The sequence below is a fragment of the Spermophilus citellus genome, assembly GCF_964194105.1.
Source record: "Spermophilus citellus genome assembly, chromosome: 6".
Taxonomy (NCBI): Eukaryota; Metazoa; Chordata; class Mammalia; order Rodentia; family Sciuridae; genus Spermophilus; species Spermophilus citellus.
This window is the reverse complement of record NC_138187.1, coordinates 124671328-124696506: the sequence shown is the minus strand read 5'-3', so window position 1 is coordinate 124696506 and position 25179 is coordinate 124671328. Positions and strand designations below refer to the sequence as shown.

General features: G+C 36.1%; 1 protein-coding gene across 1 annotated transcript in view; it reads right to left on the bottom strand.

Moving 5' to 3' along the window:
• Positions 1-25179, bottom strand: part of INTS7 (integrator complex subunit 7) — an 89694-nt gene that overhangs the window by 19676 nt on the left and 44839 nt on the right. The window contains exons 8-13 of the mRNA XM_081297839.1: positions 21271-21388; positions 18630-18764; positions 16786-16883; positions 12874-13113; positions 10641-10778; positions 9380-9586 (exon numbers count right to left, since the gene is read on the bottom strand). Of these exons, the coding sequence (XP_081153965.1) occupies positions 9380-9586; positions 10641-10778; positions 12874-13113; positions 16786-16883; positions 18630-18764; positions 21271-21388 (936 nt within the window). The remainder of the gene's footprint in view (positions 1-9379; positions 9587-10640; positions 10779-12873; positions 13114-16785; positions 16884-18629; positions 18765-21270; positions 21389-25179) is intronic.

The following is a 25179-nucleotide window of genomic DNA, read 5'->3' as shown; positions in this document are numbered from 1 at the left end:
GGGCTAATATGTGTAAAGCTGTGCTAAATGGAGGACAATACCTGTTATGGAAGGTTGCCAATGAGCAATTTTGCAAGGAGACGGCTAGGCAAAATGCAGCAGCTGGTTATCCTCAGAGAAATCTAGATATGTTGTTAGGAAAGGGACCTTATGAGGATCAGCAGTAACAAACTGCATATGATCCTGGCGTATACTCACAAATTGCTGCAGAGGTGATTAGGGCATGGAAGAATTTACAAGGACAGAGAGGTTTACAAGGTCAATTATCTAAGGTAATACAAGGAGCTAATGAACCTTACGCTGAATTTGTAGATAGGCTTATTCAAACAGCTACCAGAGTTTTTGGGAATACAGAACAAGCAATGCCATTAATACAACAACTGGCTTATGACCAAGCAAATCGTTGGTGCAGAGATATCATTAGACCATGGAAACATGAAGATTTAAACACATATATTAAATTATGTAGAGACATTAATGAACAAGAGCAAGTCATGGAAGCTGCAGTAAAACAGACTTTAGATGCCAGGCCAAGAACACGCTACAATTGTGAACAAACAGGACATTTTAAAAGGAATTGCCCCATAGGAGGGGGGTTTAACAAAACTCGGAATCAAAGGAGTAGAATACCGGGTATTTGCCCACGATGGCATAGAGGGAGACATTGGGCTAATGAATGCCGTCTCAAACCACCATAGAGGGTACTCCATTATCAAAAAACGAACAAGGACCAGGTGTTTATCCACGATATCGTGGAGAAAGGCACCGGGCTCCATTGCCAAAAAGTGGACAGGGGGGCCCAATGCTCCGGGGCCCAAAACCACAAATATACGGAGCACTGGAGGAACCCAGCAACCCCAACAGGGTAGTGCCCAGGACACACTGTCCATCAGATCCCTCATCAGACAAACCAGAGGGAACGCAGGGTTGGACATCTGCATCTCCGCCAGATCAGTACTAACTCCAGAAATGGGAGTTCAAATCATTCCCACAGGGGTGAAAGGACCTCTTCCCAAAGGAACAGTAGGCTTATTATTGGGACGCAGCTCTTCTACTCTAAAAGGACTTATGATAAGTCCTGGGGTAATTAATCCCGATTATGAAGGTGAAATAAAAATTATAGCCAGTTCTCCAAAGGGTATATCAGTAATTTCACCAGGAGATAGAATAGCACAGTTACTAATAATACCAAGCCTACATGATAAATTTTCCAGTCGTGCTATAGAAAGAGGTTCCAAGGGATTAGGCTCCACAGGTGTAGATTGGGCTATGCTTTCTTTAAATTTAGATTCTCGCCCCATGCTAAAACTAAATATTCAAGGACATGAATTTAATGGGCTACTGGATACAGGTGCAGACCTTAGCATCATCTCTCGTCAAGAATGGCCAAAACATTGGCCATTACAACAAGCCACTCAAATGCTTCGAGGCCTAGGAGTAGTGACTAATCCCCATAGAAGTGCAATGGTATTAGATTGGAAGGATCCTGAAGGATGTGAAGGAACTATACAGCCATATGTATTGGATCATCTTCCCGTAAATTTATGGGGACGAGATATCCTAGATCAATTAGGTTTGACATTAACAAATAACATCAATCAAAATGCACCCACTATTATGGCTAGACAAGGTTTTAGGAAAGGAAAGAGATTAGCAAAACAAGAACAAGGTATAGCAGCACCAATACAAATAGATCAAGGAACAGACAGACATGGGTTGGATTTTCAGAAAGGGCCACTGAGACAATAAAAATTACTTGGAAATCAGAAAGACCAGTGGGTTCCTCAGTGGCCCCTGACTAAAGAAAAGATACAAGTAGCCCATGATCTGGTCAAACAACAATTTGCGGAAGGACATATACAACCTTCTGTATCTCCCCATAATACTCCCATTTTTGTCATCAAAAAGAAATCTGGTAAATGGAGATTACTGCAAGATATTAATAATGAAATGGTTATTATGGGACCTGCTCAATCGGGGATTCCTCAATTGTCTGCTTTGCCAAAAACCTGGTATGTTTTAGTTATAGATATAAAAGATTGTTTTTTTTTCAATTCCAATTCATCCTGAGGATAGTCCACGTTTTGCATTTACTATCCCTGCACTGAATCATGAAGGTCCTGATCAGAGATATGAATGGAAAGTACTCCCTCAAGGGATGGCTAACAGCCCAACTATGTGTCAAATTTATGTTAACAAAGTAATCCAGCCACTTAGAAATCAAAATCCTGAACTACAAATATTTCACTATATGGATGATGTATTATTAGCACACAAGGCTAAAAACACATTGCTGGAATGTTATGCCACACTTACAAACTTATTAAAAAATTGTAATCTAGAGATAGCAATAGATGAAGTACAATTAAATTTTCCAATTAATTATTTAGGAGTTCTATTATCCTCAACCATGGTCCGTCCACCAAAAATTCAAATACGAGTAGATCAACTCAAATCACTTAACGACTTTCAAAAGTTATTAGGAGACATAAATTGGATAAGGCCTTATCTAGGTATACCAACAGGAGAGTTGGGACCTTTATTTGATATCCTAAAAGGTCCATCAGATCCAAATTCACCCCGAATGTTAACGCCTGAAGCAAGAAAGGCATTAAAAATCATTGAAACATATATGGAAAATATGCATTTGGATAGAATTGATATAAGTTTGCCTTTATTATTTATTGTACTACCAACAAAAAATATTCGTACAGGAGTATTTTGGCAAGAAGGTCCATTATTATGGATACATTTATCTTATTCTCCTAACACTATTCTTACTAGGTATCCTGAGGCTGTAGGACAATTAATACTCAAAGGAATAAAAGCAGCAAAGGGAGTGTTTGGAATTTCTCCCAATAAAATTATTACTCCATATACTATGAATCAAATTGATGAATTAGCTAATGAGTTAAATACTTGGGCAATAATCATGTGCAAATCTATGTTTCATTTGATAACCACTTACCATCTAATCCTTTATTGTCTTTTTGGTCATTGCATCCTGTAATTTTTCCAAAAATGACAAGAAAAACCCCTATCATGAATGCTCCAAATATATTCACGGATGGGTCAAATAATGGCACAGCAGCAATAGTTACACCTGATCAAACTTTTACATTTTTAGTACCCAAACAATCAGCTCAAAAGGTAGAGCTTAATGCAGTATTACAAGCTTTTGTGATGTTTAAAGATTCTGTATTTAATTTATTTTCCGATAGTCAGTATATAGTTAATACTATAGTATCCCTTGAAGATGCTGGTAAGATTTCCCCTTCTTCTACTGTTTTCTCTTTGTTTTCTACTATACAAAGTCTAATCTGGGACAGAAAAGATCCATTCTTTATAGGACATATCAGGGCACATACAGGATTGCCTGGAGCCCTTAATTTGGGCAATGATTTAGCAGATAAAACTACACATGACATGCATATTTTCTCTACACTAGAAGCTATAAATTTTCATAAAAGGTTCCATGTCAATGCTAATACTTTACAAAAGCGTTTTAAAATAACTAAGGAACAAGCTAGACAAATAATAAAACAATGTCAAAATTATGTGACCTTTTTACCACAAGTTAATCTTGGAGTCAATCCTAGAGGATTGATACCTAACCATATTTGGCAGATGGACGTCACACACTTGCCAGAATTTGGAAAATTAAAATATTTGCATGTTACAGTTGATACTTCTTCTGGATTTTTGATGGGCTCCCTTCATGCCGGAGAAAAAACTAAAGATGTTATAGCTCATTGCTTACAAAATTTTGCCACTGTGGGCGTTCCAAAACAGTTAAAAACAGATAATGCCCCTGGTTATACTTCTACCTCTTTTAAACAATTTTGCTCATCATTTGGCATTACTCATATAACAGGAATCCCATACAATCCACAGGGACAAGGCATAGTTGAAAGAGCTCATCAAACTATTAAAATGTACTTATTAAAGCAAAAAGACGGAATTGGGAAGGGGTATATATTCCCCAAAGATAAACTTAAAATAACCCTTTTTACTCTAAACTTTTTAAATTTGGATTCATCAGGACTTAGTGCTGCGGAAAGGCATATGTGTCCAAAAAATGTACATAAGCCCAAGGTACTTTGGAAAGATATTCTAACAGGACAATGGAAAGGTCCTGACCCAGTAATTGTCTGGAGTCGGGGGTCTGTTTGTGTGTTTCCACAGGGAGAACAGCAGTCGATTTGGATTCCGGAGAGATTAACTAAAGAGATTTCTACAGACCAAAAAGATGATGATTTGGCTCAAATCCATAACAGCTGATATCCAAAACTCGAGTTTGGCTATCCTTACATCTGCGACAGAACCAGGATGCTTTGTTCAATATCTATTTTATTATTGCCCTTTCCCACATCATGAAGTTCTATTTTGTTTTTTGAGCTCATACAGACCTAGGTTAATGTTTTGCTGGTCAGTTCTATTTTTTGACTACAGAGTTTTTAAACATTGCAATGGAGATTTCACCTGTAAAAAGTTATAAGGCCTTTACTATTATGTTATGTGTTGTATGTATTATATTATGTGTGCACACTTGTGTTTTGTGTTATATGTTTGAATGTACGTATGTCCATATATCATATATGATGAGCGCTCATGAAAAAATGGATCCAAATATATATATATATTTTTTATTCACGTGATTTAAATGCTTTAATTTAAATTGGATAAACAACTGTTGAGGATTTTTTTAATATGTGAACAAAAAAGGAGGTTAACAGATCTGTTTGTTTACTTTCACCTTTCCTTTTCATTATATTTAATAATTCTCTTCAAGATAATGTAAATTGTTAAGAAAATTGTTTTCTTTTAGTGCCTTCTGGAATGTTACACAATTTTTTCTTTAGCCATTATTGCCAGAATTCCTATCTTCATCCCAGTGCCGGTGAAGACAAAGATAAAACCAATCTACAGCTTCTGCAATAGCCATCACTGAACTGCTTGCAGAACTTGCCTAGACTATGTGTCACTTGTATGCATTGTGAACTCACTTGTATGCATTGTGAACTATCTGTTGGTGCAGCAACTTGTGGTAGTGTTGGGGTATTTTTGCTGATGATGTCTTCAGTGGTACAAATTTTCCAAAAGGAGCCGTCAATTGGCTTGGTGTATCTTCCTCCCTTCTGCTTGTCATGATCGTCCAGCTAAAATTTGGGGGCCAACAGAGGTAAGGCAAAGAACCTCACCCCCACCCCCCGCTGGTACCTCTCCACAGGTGTGGCTGTATACTGGACCGGTAGTCAGTGACGGATAAGATCCAATTACAATGGTACCAACCTAAGACAGGAGGCTGACGCCCTGAGGTCAGCTCATCCGATAACGGGTAAGGACCATATGTACTATTGGACAACCTAAGGCAGGCACGGTCCCTAAGCCACATGCTTGTTGTTTAATCAGAGAGGGGGAGATGTTGAGAGCCACAGCCGAAGGGGCCCCAGCAAACTTCCAGCTGCCGGCTGATGATTGGCTCACAGCGGCCCCAGCAACATCTAGCTGATTGGCTCCTCTGCGGTGATGCTCATTGGGCTGTTTCCCTGCCCTTTCAGACTGCCAGCTGATGATTGGCTCACAGTGGCCCCAGCAACATCTAGCTGATTGGCTCCTCTGCGGTGATGCTCATTGGGCTGTTTCCCTGCCCTTTCAGACCATGGAGCTGCTCATTGGGGGACTTCTTTGGCTCCGCCCATGCGACCCAGCCAATCGGCCTCAAGAACAGGAGGATTGTGGGAGTGGGGGAAGCTTGTGTGTGTGTGTGAGAGGCTTGTGGGAAGCCGGTGGTGGCAGTTGGGCTCTGAGGGTTTTTCCTGAGGAGCTGTTTTGTTTGGCCTGTGTGGTTCTAAAAATAAAGTTAGTTTCTTTTGACAAGTGGCTCCTGAATTGTGCCCAGCCAGACTGCAGCAAGGGCTAAAACTTAAACAGCAGATAAAACAAACACTGTTATAGTCAGAACTATCCTAAACCTTCCCCAGGAAGGAATTATTTCATTCAGTTCAACACAGCCAGGCAAAGAAACAACGATCGTCTTCTCATACTCACTCTGGGCTGAGAAGAATGGCTGGCAGAACTGTACCCATTATCTAAATCCCTCTTTTCCTGTCCTATTATTTGTTATTTTTCTTCTTTGTGTCTTTTTCCCCACTTTTGTTTAAACATATGGAGTTAAATTATCTTAAATGTGCATATAATGCTATTTCACTGAATTTCTGATTTATAGAATATGGCGTATATTCTAAATGAAGCCAGCTAAAGAAAATAATGAGGGTAAAAAGAAAATAACCTGATAAGTTCATTAAAAAAATACATGTAACAATCACATTAACATAAAATTCACCTGTTTTTTTGTTTGGTATGGGGGATTGAGCCCACGGGCACTTAACCACTGAGCCACATCCCCAGCCCTTTCTGTATTTTATTTAGAGATAGAGTCTTGCTGAGTTGCTTAGGGCCTAAGTTGCTGAGGCTGGCTTTGAACTTGGGATCCACCTGCCTGATCTGCTGGGATTGCAGGTGTGCATCACCACGCCCAGTAAAATTCACCATCTTAACCATCTTTAGGTGTATACCGAGTATATTCATATTGTCATAAAATATCTACGGAACTTCTTCATCATGCAGAAATGAAAATTCTATATTCATAATCTCCCTTTCCCCCCCTCCCAACCCAAGAGTAACCACCATTCTACTTTCTGTTTCTATGTATTTGACTACTTTATTTTATTCATTTATTTATTTTGCAGTGCTGGAAATCAAACCTAGGGCTGCGTGCATGCAAGGCAAGTGCTCTACCACTGAGTCAGACCCCCATCCCCCAAAGACTTTTTATAATTTTCCTTTCCCCTTCCTATCCTTTTTGATGTATTGAACTCAGGGCACTTTACTGCTGAGCTACATACCCAGTCCTTTCTGTGTTTTATTATAAGACAAGGTCTTACCAAGTTAGCCTAGGTTGGTCTTGAACTGCGATCTTCCTGCATCAGCCTCCAGAGAAGCCAGGGTCACAGCCATACTCCACCAACTATAATTTTATTTCTAAGAAGCCAGACAACTCTACTATTTATCATTATGTTGGGAAATTAAGCACCTAATGTTGCTATGGGGTTCCCATAAGCACAGAATTTTGACCTGTGATTTATCTGAAGCAGGTGAAAAGCTGCTTCAGATAAATCACACCTTACCTTAAGCCTCCTCTTAAGGAGTACCTTGTACAATCTCAGATTATGATAGTTTATATCAGGAAGCAAATGAAGTCTATGTTCATATGAACTCAGAAAACTACTCAAAAAACTTCTCACTTGTCAAGTGAACAGATAAAAGAACAATTTTCAAAAAACCCTGGGAGTATAGTATAACCAGAAATGTGGGAATTTTCCAAGGACTCTAGGGATCCTACTGCCTTCTCCTTTAGACAATTCTGAAGTGGAAAATAATTTCTTTAACACCTGATCAACCCACCATGGGGGGGTCTCATTATGTTGCCCAGCCTGGCCTCAAATGATCTTCCTGCCTCAGCCTCCAGAGAAGGTGGAATTATAGGCATGAGTGCCAGGCTCCTGTTTCTTTTCTTTTTTTTTTTTTTTTAAACTTCAAAGCACTGTGTTTGGTATATAGCAAATTCTTATAATCTGCTGAATAAAAGAACTACACTTTAAAAAGGGAAAATCTGAGGCCCAATTACTTTTCTCAGGTTGCAGTGTGTTTATGGCAGAACTGAGACTTAAGGGTATCCTGTCTGTGAATCAAGTGCTTTCTTCCTATGTCAGAATTCAGTACTTAATTATTATTTTTTTTTGAATTTTTAATATTTTTATTTTTTAGTTCTCGGCGGACACAACATCTTTGTTTGTATGTGGTGCTGAGGATCGAACCCGGGATGCACGCATGCCAGGCGAGCGCGCTACCGCTTGAGCCACATCCCCAGCCTCAGTACTTAATTATTGCCAACACTCATTAAATATACATACTTCACAAATCATTTAAAAGAGTATTAAACATTCAGCAGAACTTTCTATAAAATTAATTCTATCTGTATCACTCTTCTGTAAGCCTCTTTCAGTTTTTATCATTTAATGTAATGAATGATTAACAATTTTCTGCCCCATATAAACTAGAAAATGAAATAATTTTATTGATCTGAACCAATATTATAACCTCAAATATTCTGAAGCATTTATTAGCCTGATATAGCCAACAACAATCTATTCCCAGAATCATGATAGATGACACCACCCTTTAAAATGGAGAGGAGGCTTAAGGTAAGGTGTGAGCTAAGCATGAGTGAGGCCCTGGGTTCAATCCCCAACATCCCCTTAAAAAAAAGAGAGAGAGAGAAAGGAGGGGAGCCTCTACATTCTTTTTAAATAGGTGTCAATCAGTTCTAGTGTAAAACATAAAGGATACTTCAAAGAAATATGTGCCCCACAGTAGTCTGAACATAGTCTCTTTATTGTCTATTTATTCTTTGATCTCCTTTGAGGTATTTCTTCTGGGATGGCCCACCATTAAAAAATATTTTATATATGTTATAAATGTGTGTAAATAGGTACCAAAGTTTTAAGGTCCTGTCTCACTTACAACATGCAATTTTTAAAGTTGTATAACAATACTTCAAAAATGATTAATGTTGATTATATAAACTCTTTACTTTTAAGTGGAAAAAACCCTTCATTGATGCAGAAAATGCTCACTTTATGGAATAGGAATAGGTTTTACTTAGGAGTATAATTTCAAGAAAACAAGAAATATTAAAGGTTTTCCTTCTCTGCAACCCTTACACCTTCTTGGCAGAGAAAATAAAAATTACAGGTGACCAATTGTTAATTTGGATATCACACAGAGGTAAAAAGGGACACACTAATCCTTGATAATTTCTTCTTTATCTATAAAGCAAGAAACTCACTGAGGATGCAGCTCAGTGAAAGAGAGCTTGCCTAGCATGCACAGGCTCTGGGTTCAATTCCTAGCGTCACAAAAGAAAGCAAAAAAGTCTATTTACTAAGCAAGTTAACTGCAAGGTATGAGATGAGGTTAGGAGTTAAGTTTGATGGTGGTACTGCGTCAGGCTGAGATCTTATTAATGGAGTCCAGAGAGGAGGGATTCTGTCTCCATGCTATTTACCCTGAATTCAGCAATCCTTTTACATGTGGTACCTCACATTTTATAAAAACAGAACATACACTTTCATCAATCTATGAATTTTAAAAAGGGGACAGGGCTAAGGTTTATTTCCATGACCTACTTGTAAATTTGATATTGCCAGATATACATACCAGCAGTGATCTCTCAAGTAGTTAAAATAGAATAACCCCAAATAGAGAGAATTCTCACACAAATCATTATCACCAAGGGAAAATTAAAAAGACTTACTGTTAAGGAGGCAATCCCTTTGTGGTAGAATTTTAAAGACTCAGCAATGCAAGAAAGTGCTGAACTGTAATTCTCCTCTTGCAACCCAGTAAGACACTGTTCTGCATGTGAGAACTCCTTCAAACTATTCAGCCAGAAGTAGAAGTGTTCTGAGGCAACCTGAGTCAGCAAACTCTGATAAAGCTCTCTGGCCATGTCATGATTACCCTGAAAAAGAAAGAAAGTAATAGAAGGGGCACATGATGAAGTTCTTGCATTTGAAGTTGATGCAGCAAATCAAAGACAAACCCAAACTCTAGATAAGCTTGAATAAGCATTTCTCATATTATGTAATTTTTTTGAGATTCAGTCTGAATATTTCCTCAGAGAAAATATGCTGAGCTGCTTTTATGTAACATATGCCTTAAGTTCTTTACTAAAACAGTTCCAGTTTCAAAGAGAAAACAAATGCAATTAACTATAATCCAAGACGAGATCTTTAGTCTGAAATAGAAATATAGAAAGTATATATACTTACTATATATATGTCATTCTGAATGAGCTATTATTTTGTGAAGTAAAAGGAACGGGGGGGGGGGGGGCGAAGTTGTAGGGGGGAGGGGCAGTTGTAGGGGGGAATGTGAATACCATTCAATGCCTGGGGGTCAGGGATGCTCAATGTCCTGCAATGCTTTGATGCTTGAGTGGTTTGTTATAACAAAGAACATTATCCTGCCAATAGTGTTTCTCTCCCATTTGAGAAACAGTTTAAAACCTGAGAATGTATACTTCAATCACTCAGCCAAATGCTTCTCAAAGTCTCTGGACCTAGATCCAAAGACTTCTGTACTACTTAACCTTTATATTTCTTCTCAAAGAAAGTTAATAAAAATTGTTGGGCTTTTCATATCACTAAGAAAAGTACACTATATCACAACTTTCCTGCTTCTTTTAAAGAATGATAAGGTTGGGAAGAGAAAGGGAAGAAAGATAATATATTGATAAAGGAGGCAGAAACAGTAGGCATCATGAAAGTAGTATGAACAATCTATACCCAGAGTTCGATTTTAATTTCCTCATAACACTGATAAACACCAACAACAAATACAGCATTCTGTTATGAGAAAGGTTAAAACTTCAGTCCTTTTCTTCATCATTCTTAGAACCTATGAGTAAAAATTACTTCAACCTTTATTTTCAGTTTTGATGACTAATAATCACAAGATATACAATATATGACTTGACATTTCCCTCAACCTTGGTTACTCGGAAGAATACATACCATTCGGGAAGCCTGTCTGGCAATTCGGTACACAGTCCATCCATTGGAGACGCTTTCAAGCTGCTGCTTAATTATTGCCTTTACTTCAGCAGATAATGCTTTCTGGCTGGCTACAAAAATCACAGTAGCCAAACTCACCTAACATTGAGCAAGAAGTAAGAAATTCATGTAATTTTGTCCAGTATCACAGATAACTTACCCAAGAGGGAAAAAATGAACTAGGGTTCATTTAAAAAGAATAAATTTGTTTTTCACTGACATTTATTTTTAGAATTTCTTTCTAAAGCCACTGAACAACTGATTCCATTAAGAACATTATTTATGAAAGTAAATAATTAGAAACAATGTCCATTCATAAGGATAAATACAATCACAAAATGAGATCTCATACGTCAGTGAATTGCATAGATAAACTTATCAATATACATGATTAGCAAAATTAGAAAACTGCAAAGGATTTCAGTAGTATAACATTTACATAGTTAAAATACACAAAGTAATACTACATATTACTTAGGGACATACATTTATCATGCATAGGAATGATAAATACCAAATTCAGGATGGTGGTTACCTCTGAGAGAAGGGAGATGCTATTAGGGTGCTTCAGCTGTATTGGTGATACTTTCTATAGATTCCTGGGTCTTACTCTGTCTCAAACCAGCTGATGAATGCAAGAGCTTTTATTGTATTATTCCTTAGATTTTTTTTCATAATTAAAAACTGCCTTCTGCCAGGCACAGTGGCACACGCCTATAATCCCAGTGATTTGGGAGGCTGAGACAGGAGGATGTGAGTTCAAAGCCAGCCTCAGCAAAAGTGAGGTGCTAAGCAACTCAGTGAGACCCCATCTCTAAATAAAATACAAAATAGGGCTGGGGATGTGGCTCAGTGGTTGAGTGTCCCTAAGTTCAATCCCCGGTACCCACCAGAACAAATAAACAACAACAACAACAACAACAACAACAACAACAACAACAAAACCTGCCTTCAAGGGATTAAAAAAATTTGAGTTTAAAATGCTACTTCAATAGAAAATAAATGTGACCAACTACCTATTGTTGATACAAATGAAGATATTGTTAAACACATTGTGATAACCGCATGGTGTCATTTCCATGACCACTTCCATTTAGTCATCAGGGCAACATTTTCTGATAGCCAATGATGAGATGGGGGTCAGTCTTTTACTCAATGTCCCTTGAGGATCACACATAAAACAGGCATGAATAAGTCATTGCTTTTTTCCAAGTTCTAGCTTCAGGTGAAGAGAAACAACATGGAGTGGCCCTCTCATTTAATTTATGACTCTTCGGAATGTAGCCTACTCTAAGCCTCGGAGAACTTTAAACTAAAAATTATTTTATATAGCCTTTACAGTTTCTGTTGCTTTCCAAGCACCCAAGTTTCCTAATCCCAAGTCTATAGAAGCCTAAATTGAATCCTAAACAGCTGTACAGGTCCTGTAATGGAAAATGGAATTTGGGTAAATTTATTGTCATTATTAGATTTCTAACATATTTTCTGAGATGCAAAATAGTTCAGTTTATTATTTATTTGTGTAAGAAATTCATTTTCATTTCATCCTTTGTGATAAAAGAAAAACACAAGATTGAAGGCTTTGGATAAAATAAGCTGACCTGACAGAGTTTAGGAAGAAAGTAATTTTAGATCTGAACTAAACATGGCTTCCATGTCAAAAGTGATGCGTATCCCTCATTTGAAATGCCTATGACTAAAAGTATTTCATTTTTTGGAATGTTTGCATAGATTTTACTGTTTGAGCATCCTTAATTGGAAATACTCTGAAATCTGAAACTTTTAAAGCAGTTTTGAACAGTTTCTGCTTACAAAGTTTTAGATTTCAGAAGAATTCAGGTTATGGATTTCTGGATTAGGGATGTTCAATTTGCAGTACAAAAAAATTCATCGTCAGGGCTGGGGTTATGGCTCAGTGGTAGAGCGCTCGCCTCCCATGTGCAAGGCCCTGGGTTCAATCCTCAACACCACATAAAAATAAATAAAAGTTATTGTGTACAGCTACAAAAAAAATATATTTTAAAAAATTAATTGTACTCATTTTATACTGACTTCAGCACACTCTCAGTCTTTGATATTACTTTAACCTATTTGTTTCATAAGGAAAGTCAATCAGTAGAGTTGACTTCTTAAACTAATTCCCCCCCTAGACTAGATCTTGTCATTCCAGAAGGTTTAAAAACAGGCTGTTTACCAGAAGTTCCTGTTGCTTGTCTGTGGCTGATCGTCCGATCACCTTGTAGAGCTCCATGAGGTCACCAAGCATTCCATCGCCCAACACTGGCAGCTGCATGGCAATAGCTGCCAGGCAATGGCACATCAGGATCCGGGAAGCATCCTGAGCACTGTGCAACTGAGTTAGCAAGGTCTCAACCACTGACTGGCTAAGATGGGGCCTGCCCTTGGCCAATTTCACCATACAATTTAGAGCAATCTGCACACCAAAAAGAAAGTGGACTAGTTATAGTTACTCTTTGAATGTAGTTAAGTAAAACTATAAAGAAAAGAAATTTGTATAAATTATTGATAAAAATCAAGAGGAATGTTTTTTTACAGGCATAACTTTTTCTTCTTTTTTTTTTTAAAGAGAGAGAGAGAAAGAGAGAGAGAGAAAGCGAGAGAGAGAGAATTTTAATATTTATTTTTTAGTTTTTGGCGGACACAACATCTTTGTTTGTATGTGGTGCTGAGGATCGAACCCGGGCCGCATACATGCCAGGCAAGCACGCTACTGCTTGAGCCACATCCCCAACCCCATAACTTTTTCTTCATAAGAAATGTGTGACACACTAAATCTCACATTGGGATTGTGAAGTATACCATATTTAAAGTAACAAGTCAGGACTGTATATCAATCTATCAACCGTTCACTTCAACCTAAGATCATTAAAAAAAAAAAAAAGACAAGATGCAGATCATAAGATCATAAGGAATAATGCTGAGAAGGTAAATATATGCCAACCATCACCATAATTGTACTGCTACTACTTTTCAAGAGCTGAATCAAAAGTGAGGTTTGTAAACTACCTATGCCTGCATTTCCCAGGAAGATTATAAAACTATAGATCCCTATCCCAAACTTAATGAGTTAATGTGCATGTGTGTGTGTATGTTGGTGTTACAGTCTTAGAAAGATGCCCTCAGTGACTCTCATCCCACTGATGGGAGACAGGGGAGGGCTTTAGAGTTTCTCTCTCTCAGGCCTAGTTAATGATATCACTAATATCCCAGCCATGGAAATCCTTTCACTTTTTCATAGCCAAATGACTTTTTTGGCAAGTTTCTAATAAATACCCACAACTGGTGTGGTGCTTGGAACATGTGACAAAAGGCTGAAGTTCATCTTGCCCTTACTAGCTAGGTGGTTTTAAGCAGGTTACTTATCTCTCTGAATCTTAATTTTCTAATAAGAAGGAGACAAATTTCATGAAAAGAAATATATAGGAATATATACAAAGACCTTCAACATAATAGACACTCTAACAAGTAATAACAATTATAACAAAGGTTAGAGCATATCTATTATTCGAAAATTCTAATACCTCCTCACTATCTATCTATAAAATCAATTCCAAGTTTTTTAGCATGATATTTGATATTATCCACGATCTAGCTTGTTATGGTTTGGATATGAGGCACCCACGCCCAAAAAAGCTCATGTGTGAGGCAATGAAGGAATATTCAGAGTGGAAATGATTAGATTATGAAAACTGTAAACTAATCAGTGGATTCATTCATTTGCTGGATTAGTAACTACAAGCAGGTAGCTTGTGGCTAGAGGAAATAAACCATTAGATACATGCATTTGGGGTTTACATTTTGTCCCTGGAGCCTTGCGCTCTTTCTCTCTCTCTGCTTCCTGGCTACCATGAAGCAAGCAGCTATCCTCTGCCATACCCTTCTGTCACCATGTTCTGCCTTACCTCAGTGCTTGGAGTAAAAGAACTGGCCAACTATGGACTGAACCTCTGTAACCATGAGCCAAAACAGACTTTTCCTACTCTAAGTTGTTCTTGTTGGGTATTTTGGTTACAGTGAAAAAAAGTTAAGTGTACAATTACTTTTCCAGTTTCCTATTATGTCATCTAGTCACAATGGGTTACTCACCATTCTTCCTACGTAACAGGTGAACTGCTGCTTTCAAGTCTTTTGTAACAGTGGTCCCTTGGGCTCGAATAATTTCCTTAATTACTAAAATTCTAATCTATCTTTCAAGGGTCAACTCATATAACATCAACTCATTGAAGCCTTCTCTAATATTCTACATTTAAATAATCTCACTCCCAACTTTGTCCTCTCATTAGAATTGTTCCTTTGTTTATACACCAGAGATTTTGGTGTATTTGGCTTGGTACTATAGTCCCTTTTATGAATGTCAATATCCTACTCCAGTTGGGAAACTCCTCTAACTAGAGACCTTTCTTAATTATCTATGCCACTGTGTCAAGTCCAGTGTTTTATGGAAACCTACAATCTTCAAAGGGATTTGTTTTTTGCTTTACAATTTGTTTTAAATGTACTGTGATTCTAAGGAAAAGATCCTCTCAGAATGTATTGTCAAACACACATGTTGTCTATTTCCTTCCTCCACCTCTACATCAACTATTATTAATGGTATTACCATTTTTAGTATTCATCCCTATAATCACATCACACCTTTTCTTAACATGCAAAATGAGTCAATGTCTCTTTCAAACCGTAACTTAAAGTTCTTATATTCTTCAATGTAAGTTCTAAAGTTCTTATATTCTTCAATGTACATCTAAAGTTCTTATATTCTTCAATGTACATCTAACAGCTTTTACTTGTATTACCTATGTTTTTTCAATTACTAATTTTGCATCATCACAGATTATATTTCATGTTTCACTCCAATAACAGTATTTCATTTCACTTTTGAAAATCTAAAACATATCTAAAATAACTTTTTTACTTAAAGTGAAAATTCTTTTCTTTTTTTTTTTGGCAGTACTGGATGCTTTACCATTGAGCTACACCCTTATCCCTTTTTATTTTGAGACATGGTCTCACTAAGTTGCCTAGGATGCCCTTGAACTTGCAATCCCCTCCTGCCTCAGCCTTTCTGGTCACTGGGATTACAGGTGTGCACTACCACACTGACCAAAAGTGAAAATTCTTAATGGTTATTTCCTTTGCTTATAAACTAGGGCTTCTATATTAAAAAAAAAATTAATGAATACTAATTAACGAGCTTGGCTATAGTCATTTCATCATTTTTTGTGTGTTTATTATGGTTTAGCTATGAAATGTCCCTCAAAAGCTGAAATGTTTAGACTCTGAGAGATGTAACCTAATTAGAGAATTAACCCACTGATATGGAGTAACTGGGTGGTAACTATAGGCAGGAAGGGTGTGGCTGGAGATAACGGGTCACTAGGGGTGTGTCTTTGGGGTTTATATTTTGGTCTTGGTGAGTACAGTACATATAGATTATGCTTCCTGGCTGTCATGTTATGAGTAGCTTTCCTCTGTTATGCCCTTCTGCCATAATGTTCTACAGCACCTTGGGCCCAGAGCTATGGAGCTGACCAACCATTATGGACTGGACCTCTGAAACCATAAGCCAGAATAAACTTCTCCTCCTCTACATTGTTCTTTTAAGGTGTACTGGCTATAGCAGCAAAAAATCTCTGTGGCCTCATCAGTGTTACCTCAGATTAAAATTTCTAAGAGTCTGAGTTCTGCCTATTTAATTTTACAGTGTCTAGGACCATCTTTTGTGTCTATTACAACTTAATATTGACAGCTGATAACAAAATGGGCCAAGGCTATCAAAAGCCTGTTTTCAAAGTGAAGATCTAGGGCAAATGCTTGTTTAAACCAGGAGCTGACAAACTTGTTTGTTGGCCAAACTTAGTCTTCTGCCTATTTTATGTAAATAAAATTTTACTGGAACAGATATCCTCTCCTCACCTTAAACATTTTTTCCATGGCAGATTTTGCCCTATAGTGGCAGAACTGAGTACCTATGAGAGAGAGAGTGTATGGCCTTACGAAACTTAAAATAATTTGACCCTTTCCTGAAAGACTGCCACTCCCTAGTTTAGGCAATGAAAACAGGCATTATATTAAATGATATTTTCACCTTTAAAGTGGCCTGAGCACCTGGACTATCATCTTGACTACAAAGCACCAGAAGGGATTCCAGGCCAAAGACAGCATCTTGCTCCAATGCCACAAGATCTAGAAAAAAAAAGCACTAAGTTTTAGGGTGATTAAGTAGACAATCTCTCTCTCTCTCTCTCTCTCTCTCTCACACACACACACACACACACACACACACGACTAAGATACAGAAAATGCTTAAATGTGTAAAGCTAATCCTCCTTGAAAAAGCATATGCAAAATTATTTTTGAGATGTAAAGGCTATCTTCAGACTTCTTTTTTTCTACCACTTCATTGAAGATTATAAAAATATACACACTAAATCAAAGAGCTAAACCCATAAAGTTACAAATAAAGCAAAATTGAAATAGCACTGCCAGCTTAGCTAAGGAAAATACTAAGAATAGAAAAACTATGCAGTATATGTTAATCTTCCTAATCAGACATAAATTATGCAGATTGTCCACTTCCACCTCAGATATAATAGTTATCAGTTTCTGACAAATTAACCGCTTTTATGAAGTAATGGTGACTCTACACAAACTTATTAATGTTTCCAGTCTGACCTTAAAGCACGACACCGTCCCCTTAGGTGCTTCACATATTAGCAGTAGTTCTGCATCTTTTCATTACCATACAGCTACAATATCCCTGGAGGGTCTAGATTATCACAAATGAATTTTAATTGTATTTACATTACATTATATGTGATATCTGAGAACATACAGCAGTCTTATATATTACATAGAAGAAGATATTTTTATTATGCCATAAATAAGATTGGTTTAAGTTATTCAAATCAGAACCAACATAAAATTTTATGAAATATTTTTGTTTTTGTGTTTGGTACTGGGGATTGACTCCAGGGGCACTTTACCACTGAGCCACATCTCCAGCCCTATTTTATTTAGAGACACGGTTTCACTGAATTGCTTAGCACCTTGCTATTGCTGAGGCTGGCTTTGAACTCGCAATCCTCCTACCTCAGCCTCCCAAGCTGCTGAGATATAGGCATGTGCCACTATACCCAGCCCCAATTCTTTTTATTATTATTATTTTTATTTTAGGACAAGGTCTAAATTGCTGAAGTTCTCACTAATTTGCTGAGCTGGCCTCAAACTTGTCATCCTTCTGTTTCAGTCTCCTGAGTTACTTTTTTACTTTGCTTCTAGTTACTTTTTTACTTTGCTCTCCTGAGTTACAAATTTACTTTGCTTCTAGTGAAATTACTTGTTAAACACCTTGATTAATTAAGTAACCTTTCTAGGTTTCTGTATAAATGAAGACACTGTCTTATACCACTGAGGTAGAATTCTAAGCAATCCCTATCCACAACACCACACATGCAAAGGTAAACAGTGGGAGGAAAGACATAATGCTCCTAAAACCAACCAACCAACCTTCCTTCCTTCAAACTCAAGGGTGCCTTACCACTGAGCTACATCCCTAGTCCTTTTTATTTTTTGAGACAGGGTCTCACTAAGTTGTTTAGGGCCTTGCTAAGTTGCTGAGGCTGACCTCAAATTTGTGTTCCTCCTGCCTTAACCTCCTCAATTGCTGGGATTACAGGCATGTGCCACTGTGCCTGGCCTTCCTAAAACCTTTCACTTTCACAATCTCAGTATCAAAGTCCTCAAATTTTTATTATTTTTCACAAGGACTAAGTAGCCTTGGGAAGCTTGCTCTAAGAACACTTTAGAAGGAAGCAACTATTGATCAAAGCACATAGGGTAAAAATAATAAGGTATTAAAAAACCAAACACAGAATTCTGCCCAAGCCCTAATCCAAAATTATATATAGTTTGAGTCTTGACCAAACTTACCCTTTTCTTGACAAGAAACAGTTATATTTGTTAGGACTCTTACTCCATGAGCTGCAATGCCCCTGTTGTTATGGTAACAGCACTCTTGGGCTAATTTGACTAAATCAGAAGATCTAGGGGAAGAACCCACATTTCCTGAACAAGTTGAAAAAAGCAAGACAGATTATAATTCATTCATATAGTTCAAAAGCGGTTCAGTTTATAAGTTCAGTTTAAGTTTAATGAGAAAATCCCTAACAATAAATTTGACAAAATTTTTTTTACCTTGACCCCTATTGCCACCATTTCTCTTTACCCATCAAGGTACATCAGGTATATGCTAGCAGTTTTGTAATGACTATGATCTAAAATCAATATAGGACTTTCCCATAAAATATTAATAAAAATTGACAGAAAAAGTGTAAAATCCAAAACAACTATAGATAGTATCCTGGGAATTCTAAAGGAAATGGATTAAGATGGATGTCACTGTAGGATTCTTGTCAGATAAAACCACTCCTTGAAGAGAGCAAATATAGAAATTCCTGAATACAGAGCTGGGAAATTCTGGGATCACGTGATTCAATACCCTATTTTTATAGAAGAAGTCAAAGATATTAAGTAGCCTGCCATCAAGGTCTATTTGTTACAAATGCGCTATTTTTGTGCTTTGTATCTTAAGTTCTATGCTACAAATTGCAGCAACTTTTTAAATTCACATTTCAAATTCTGCTAAGGAGGGCTGAGTTGTGACTATTTTAATTTACAGGAAAGAAGATCCCAGTTATAACTGGATGAGCTTCAAGAGGAATAAGGAGATTTAAGCTTGTTTATCTTATTAGAAGAATTTGTCATTCTTGTCTTAATTTCCTCTGCTTATTTCTCCATGAGTCTTGTCAACTTCAACCTTGTTTTTTATACCAAAGGTGACCATGTTTTTTGAGATTGACAGGAACACTATTAATAATAATTAATTACAATAGGTATAAACCAAGATTACCCTAGACAGTGTTGTTATATGGTCATCTTATTGATTTCTAGTTTAACACAAAAATATTAGCTTAGGTAAAACTCTCAGTGCTTTTAAGATAGGCAAAATATTAGAAAGATGAAAGTATATATTCTTTTTTAAATTATGAAAATTGTATTTTCTCTAATTTTTCTTGCTCATGTGATAAAGACAATGCAGATTCCTCTATAAATTTGCAAACATGTTTTATAAATTGCTTTTTTCTTTTTCTCCTTATTAATAATCCCCATAGAAAACTTGAAAAAGGTAGGAAAATCCAAGGAAGAAAACAAAATCTTCCCAAATCCCACAAATCAGCAAGAACTTACTGTTAACTTTTTAAAGAATAAGATTATTTTAATAATTTTGACTTATTTAGAAATAATTTTCTAAGATTAAAAACACAGTTCTAAAGGCACAACAAATAGTAGAAAAGATTAGTGAGAAAAAAGTCTCCCTCATCCACCTAATGCTACCAATTTCTTAGGTTATTATTTGCAAGCATATTTATTCCTTTCTTTTCCCTTTTTTATCCACTATTCTACACCTTACTATAATTTTCTTTAAGTATTATCAAGACTGTTTCATGCCATATTTCTTTTTAATAAATTGCATGGATTTCTATTGCAATAATATATTGTAATTTCTTTAATGAATACCTTATTGACAGACATTTTTATGATGCTACACCAATGCACAATATTTTGCTATTACATGAATGATGCTATAAATGATATTGTGTATATAATTTCTTTTCTTTTCCTCCTTCCTTTCTCTTTTTTTTTTTTTTTTTTTGGTACTACTGATCTCATTCTGGAGACACAGCAACATATCTTCCCTACTTCTTACTACTGCTCCAAATTTAGTCTGTGGCATGGGAATGATTAATTAAATTCAGGCCACAAATGTGCATATTAGCTGTTAAGGGAGGCATGACAATAGAATATCAGGTCTTTTTAGTTTCCTAGTAAGACTAATATGGCAGGAAATTTCCTTTACTCAATAAAATCATCATATGCAGCCATAAAAAGGACAAATAAATGTACATTACAGTTCTTTAATTATTTCAGTTCAAATTAACTGACTAGAAAAGGAAGCAAAAGAGATTTCACAACATTTTCATTAGAACAACAAAGAACTGTAGCTTTAAGTCTGTTAGGTAAACAGGTTCCTCACTGAGTATTAATAAAAGCGTTTTAGAGTTAATAATTGTGAATAAGCAACTAGAAAAGCATTATTGAACTGTAATAAAATTTTAATCATTTTCCAGAGATATAATTTACACCTACAAGGAAGCATATGACATTTGTTTTTAAAATTCACCACCCGTTGGCCTTTGAAATGTACTTAAATTAAAGGGCATTTTGAGTCAGAGACATAAAAGCAAATCACCTATTTTCAGCATCCTCAAAAACATTGTTTCACTCGCATATAATTCAAAAAGGACAAATCAGAGAAGTAGTATCTGTGAGTTAAGATGAAGGAGGCAAGATTTTATTTTCATAAATATTAGTTAAGAAATCATTTTCAAATAAATCACTAGCATACAAAGGAGTATGAGACTAAAACCTTCCCAGATTTAAAACTTCACAGAGGAAACAACTTGAGACATAAACACAGATAAAAGACTTAGCCACATTATCTCTTCCTTACCTGGAGCTAAACTAAAGTACTGTTTGATGGCAATAGTCCCTGATAGAGTGGAAAGGACAGACAACATCCCCAGCTTTAAGCTGTCATAAGGAGTCTGGAGAGCACATTCACAGAGTGCCTGAAATGTGAAGAGAAATGAACACAGAATTTGAAACATCAATATACCTCTAAACTGTCAACTCCATTTAAATTTTCTAGCTTTTAGAAAAATCATACAAAAGGAATTTTACCCATGATTAAAAAACTTAGGTCAAATAGCCAAAATCCTTAGAGAAGCCTAAGGAGCATGATAACTAAATATAATGTAGCATCATGGAACAGAAAAAGGACTCTAGGTAAAAACAAAAGAAACTTGAATAAAAGATATACTTTAAATAATAATAATAAACAATGTATTAGTATTGGTTCTTTTGTGTGTGTGTGTGTGGGGGGGGGTACTGGGGATTAAACCCAGGGCCTTATGCATGCAAGGCAAACACTCTACCAACTGAGCTATATCTCCAGCCCAGTATTGGTTCTTTTATAACAAGTGTACCATATTACTATAAAAATGTCAACAATAGGGGAAACTGGGTGTAGTGTATGTGTACTATTTTCTTCATTTTTCTATAAATGCAAAACTATTATAAACCATTTTATTTACCTAAGATATATAAGTATGTTATGTATGTGTATTTAAAAACATCGAGTATGTGACCACTCTATCTAATTTTTAAGTAAGTACAGCTATCCTTCATTTCTAGTCATTTACTCTATTCCTAACTGTAATTGTCTGAAGTATTAACTAAAAACTAAATGTTAGTTTTTCTTTCACTGCAGTGAACTATGGATATATGCTCATAGCATGGTGACTCTTGCCTAGCCTGTGTGATAGGACTCTGCATAACATGACTACATGCAATACAGTGGAACAATTTTCTTGTAAAATGAGGCTAATTCCATGCTCCCACAAAGGCAGAGTTTCAGAAAATGAACAAAACTTAAAGTCTAGGGGAAAATAAAAAATAAAATTTTGGAAATGGTTAAATTAACCAATAAGTTTAGTAAGATTCTAATTAAAACACCAATAAAATTTTGGAGGAGATTTGATTCCAAAGAGCACATGGAAAAATTAAAATCAGAAAATATCCAGATAAAAATCTGGAAAGCAACAGAGTCAAATATACATTAGAATTTAATATATAATAATGGCATTTCAAATCAGAAGGATCATTGAATAAATTTGAAGGACAATTGGTCAGTCACTTGAGTAAAATAAAACTAAATCTGTTTATGGTTAATAAAAGAAAAAAAACAGAACTGTAAAAAATGCTAGGCATTAACATGGAAAAACAAAAAGTAAAAAGATAACTGACAAAATCGGAAAAAAAATTATATCACATAAGATCAATAAAAGGTCAATAACCACACACAAAAAGTTCTTATTAATTAATAGGCAAAATCCAATAAAAATCAGCAATTCACAGAAATAACTTATATATAGGCTTTAAAAGTAAGATGTTTAACCTAATTCATATTTTCAAAAATTTAAATTAAAGGAAGTATTGCTTTTCAGATGGATCAAGGTTAATGCGTAACACTGAAGAGTATGGGGAAGTAGGTACTTTCACACATTACTGATAAAGGGTAAAATGGTGTAAACTGCATTGATGGATAATTGGCATTAACTCTCAAAAATTTAAAAATACATATTATTGAACTCAGCAATTCAAAAATTTATGTTCACAAAGGTAATTTTTTTTTTCTTTTACCTTCTTCCTTTTTTTTAGTACTGGGGATTGATCCTAGGGACACTTTTTACCACTGAGCTACATATTCTGTCTGCCCCCTGCCACGTCTTTTTTTAAACAGGGTTTCATTAAGTTGCCTAGGAGCCTTGCTGAATTGCTGAGGCTGGCTTCAAATTTGCGATTCTCCTGTCTGTGATTCTCCTGTCTGTCTCCTGGGTCACTGGGATCACACACCTACACAAAAGTTAATTTTACAAAATATTCAATGTAGCAATGTTAACAGTAACAGTAAAAATTATTGAAAGTTAGAAGCAACTCATAACCTCCATCAATGGAGGACTGGTAGTATAAAGGCAATACTATGTAAGTTAAAAAAAAAGTAATAGCTCTACCTGCTAATATGAGACAATTTCCAAGATACAGTAAGTGGCAAAAGGTTCAGAACATGCATGTAGTATATTTTCATTTGCACAGATAAAAAAGATGTACAAATTCTTGCATATGGGTGAGTAAGATTAGGAGGATATACAGATAAACTTATATTTAATATTACTTACTGTAATACTTTGAACTCTAGGAATTTATCATGTGCATGTATGCATATTTTTCGATTGAAAGAAAAATCTAATTAACAACAAAAATGGCACCAGCAATAAAAACCATCATGGAAGGAATAGACCTTAAAGAAGCAGGGGATTTGTAGAAATGGAAAAGGAAGACAGTCTAGGTAATGCAAACAATTAAGCCAGAATATAGAGTGTTTATTTGTGTCCAAGAGGAAATATGTTCAAAATGGATGGAAGCTGAGAGAGAGAATTAAGTCAGATTAGGAGGCTCTTGAATGTCAGGCACAGTAACTTCAGCTTGATGAAAAACGATTAAAGGAAGCCATGGAGAAGAATGATGACAGAGTTAGGGAAGAGTATTCTGGCAATGGGAAACAACATAAGTTCACAAGAGAATTGAAAGCTAAGGAGGACAATCCATAGACTATGGCAGTAATTCCAGCAGGTAGTGAAGATGGCCTGAGTTAGAGTTCAGTAGGTAGTAGGAATGAACATTAGAAGATAAGTATAAGATATTTTACTTTGTTTTTTTCTTGTGATGCTGGGGATCAAATAGAGGGCCTTGTGCATACTAAAAACACACTCTATCAATGCACCACACTCCCAGCTAGTGAGAAACATTTAAAAGATAACAAAATAGAATGAACAAGAAGCATTCAATGGTGATTATAAAATTTCAAATCTGGTGACCACATAATGTTGATTCTATTTATAAAGACTGAAAATTTATGAAGTAGGTCAACTATAGAGGAATGTCAGAAAATAAGATATTAAGTCTAAGAAGAAATATTCATCAGGCATTTGGAAACTAAGATATAACAGATATTTAGTTGGAAGACTCACATCAGAATTTTGGCTCTGCCATTTGCCATCTCTTTGATTAGAGCCAATTTACTGAAATCTTTGAGTCTCAACTTCTTTGTCTATAAAATGGGATAAATGTAAGAATTGCAGGTTTTCATATAAAATATCTGTGAAAAAAATAGGCAACAAATTAGATTTTGATAGCCAATGGGTAAAAATGCTGTATAGATGGAAGAACAGTAGGTGAGAATATATTTCATTCTACACTTTTTTGTAGCTTTGGAATTTTGACTACATAAATGCACCAGCATCAGAACTTTGAATTTGGGCTGGGGATGTGGTTCAAGCGGTAACGCGATCGCCTAGCATGCAAGGGGCGCTGGGTCCAATCCTCAGCACCACATAAAAATAAAGATGTTGTGTCCACCGAGAACTAAAAAATAAATATTAAAAAATTCTCTCTCTTAAAAAAAAAGAACTTTTGAGTTAAACTTAAAGTAGGGGCATTTGTTGTCTGTAAGGTTTTTATATAGTTACTGAAAGTTGTACTTCGCAACCTATACAAGCTACTGTATTAGAGAGCAATGAAGAAGCTGAACTAAAAGGACTAAGTATATGGTTGGAGGATCCACATACTGGCATTATAAGAGGTCATCAGAATGACAGAGAATAAATGGAAGAATACAGGCCAAAAATTCAACTCCCGAGGAGAAGGAACAGTGAGAAAAACACAGAGAAGATACAGCTTAGACTATAAAGAATTAGTGAAGATAGTTAAATGCCAAAGAAGCCAAAAGAAGGGCTAGATT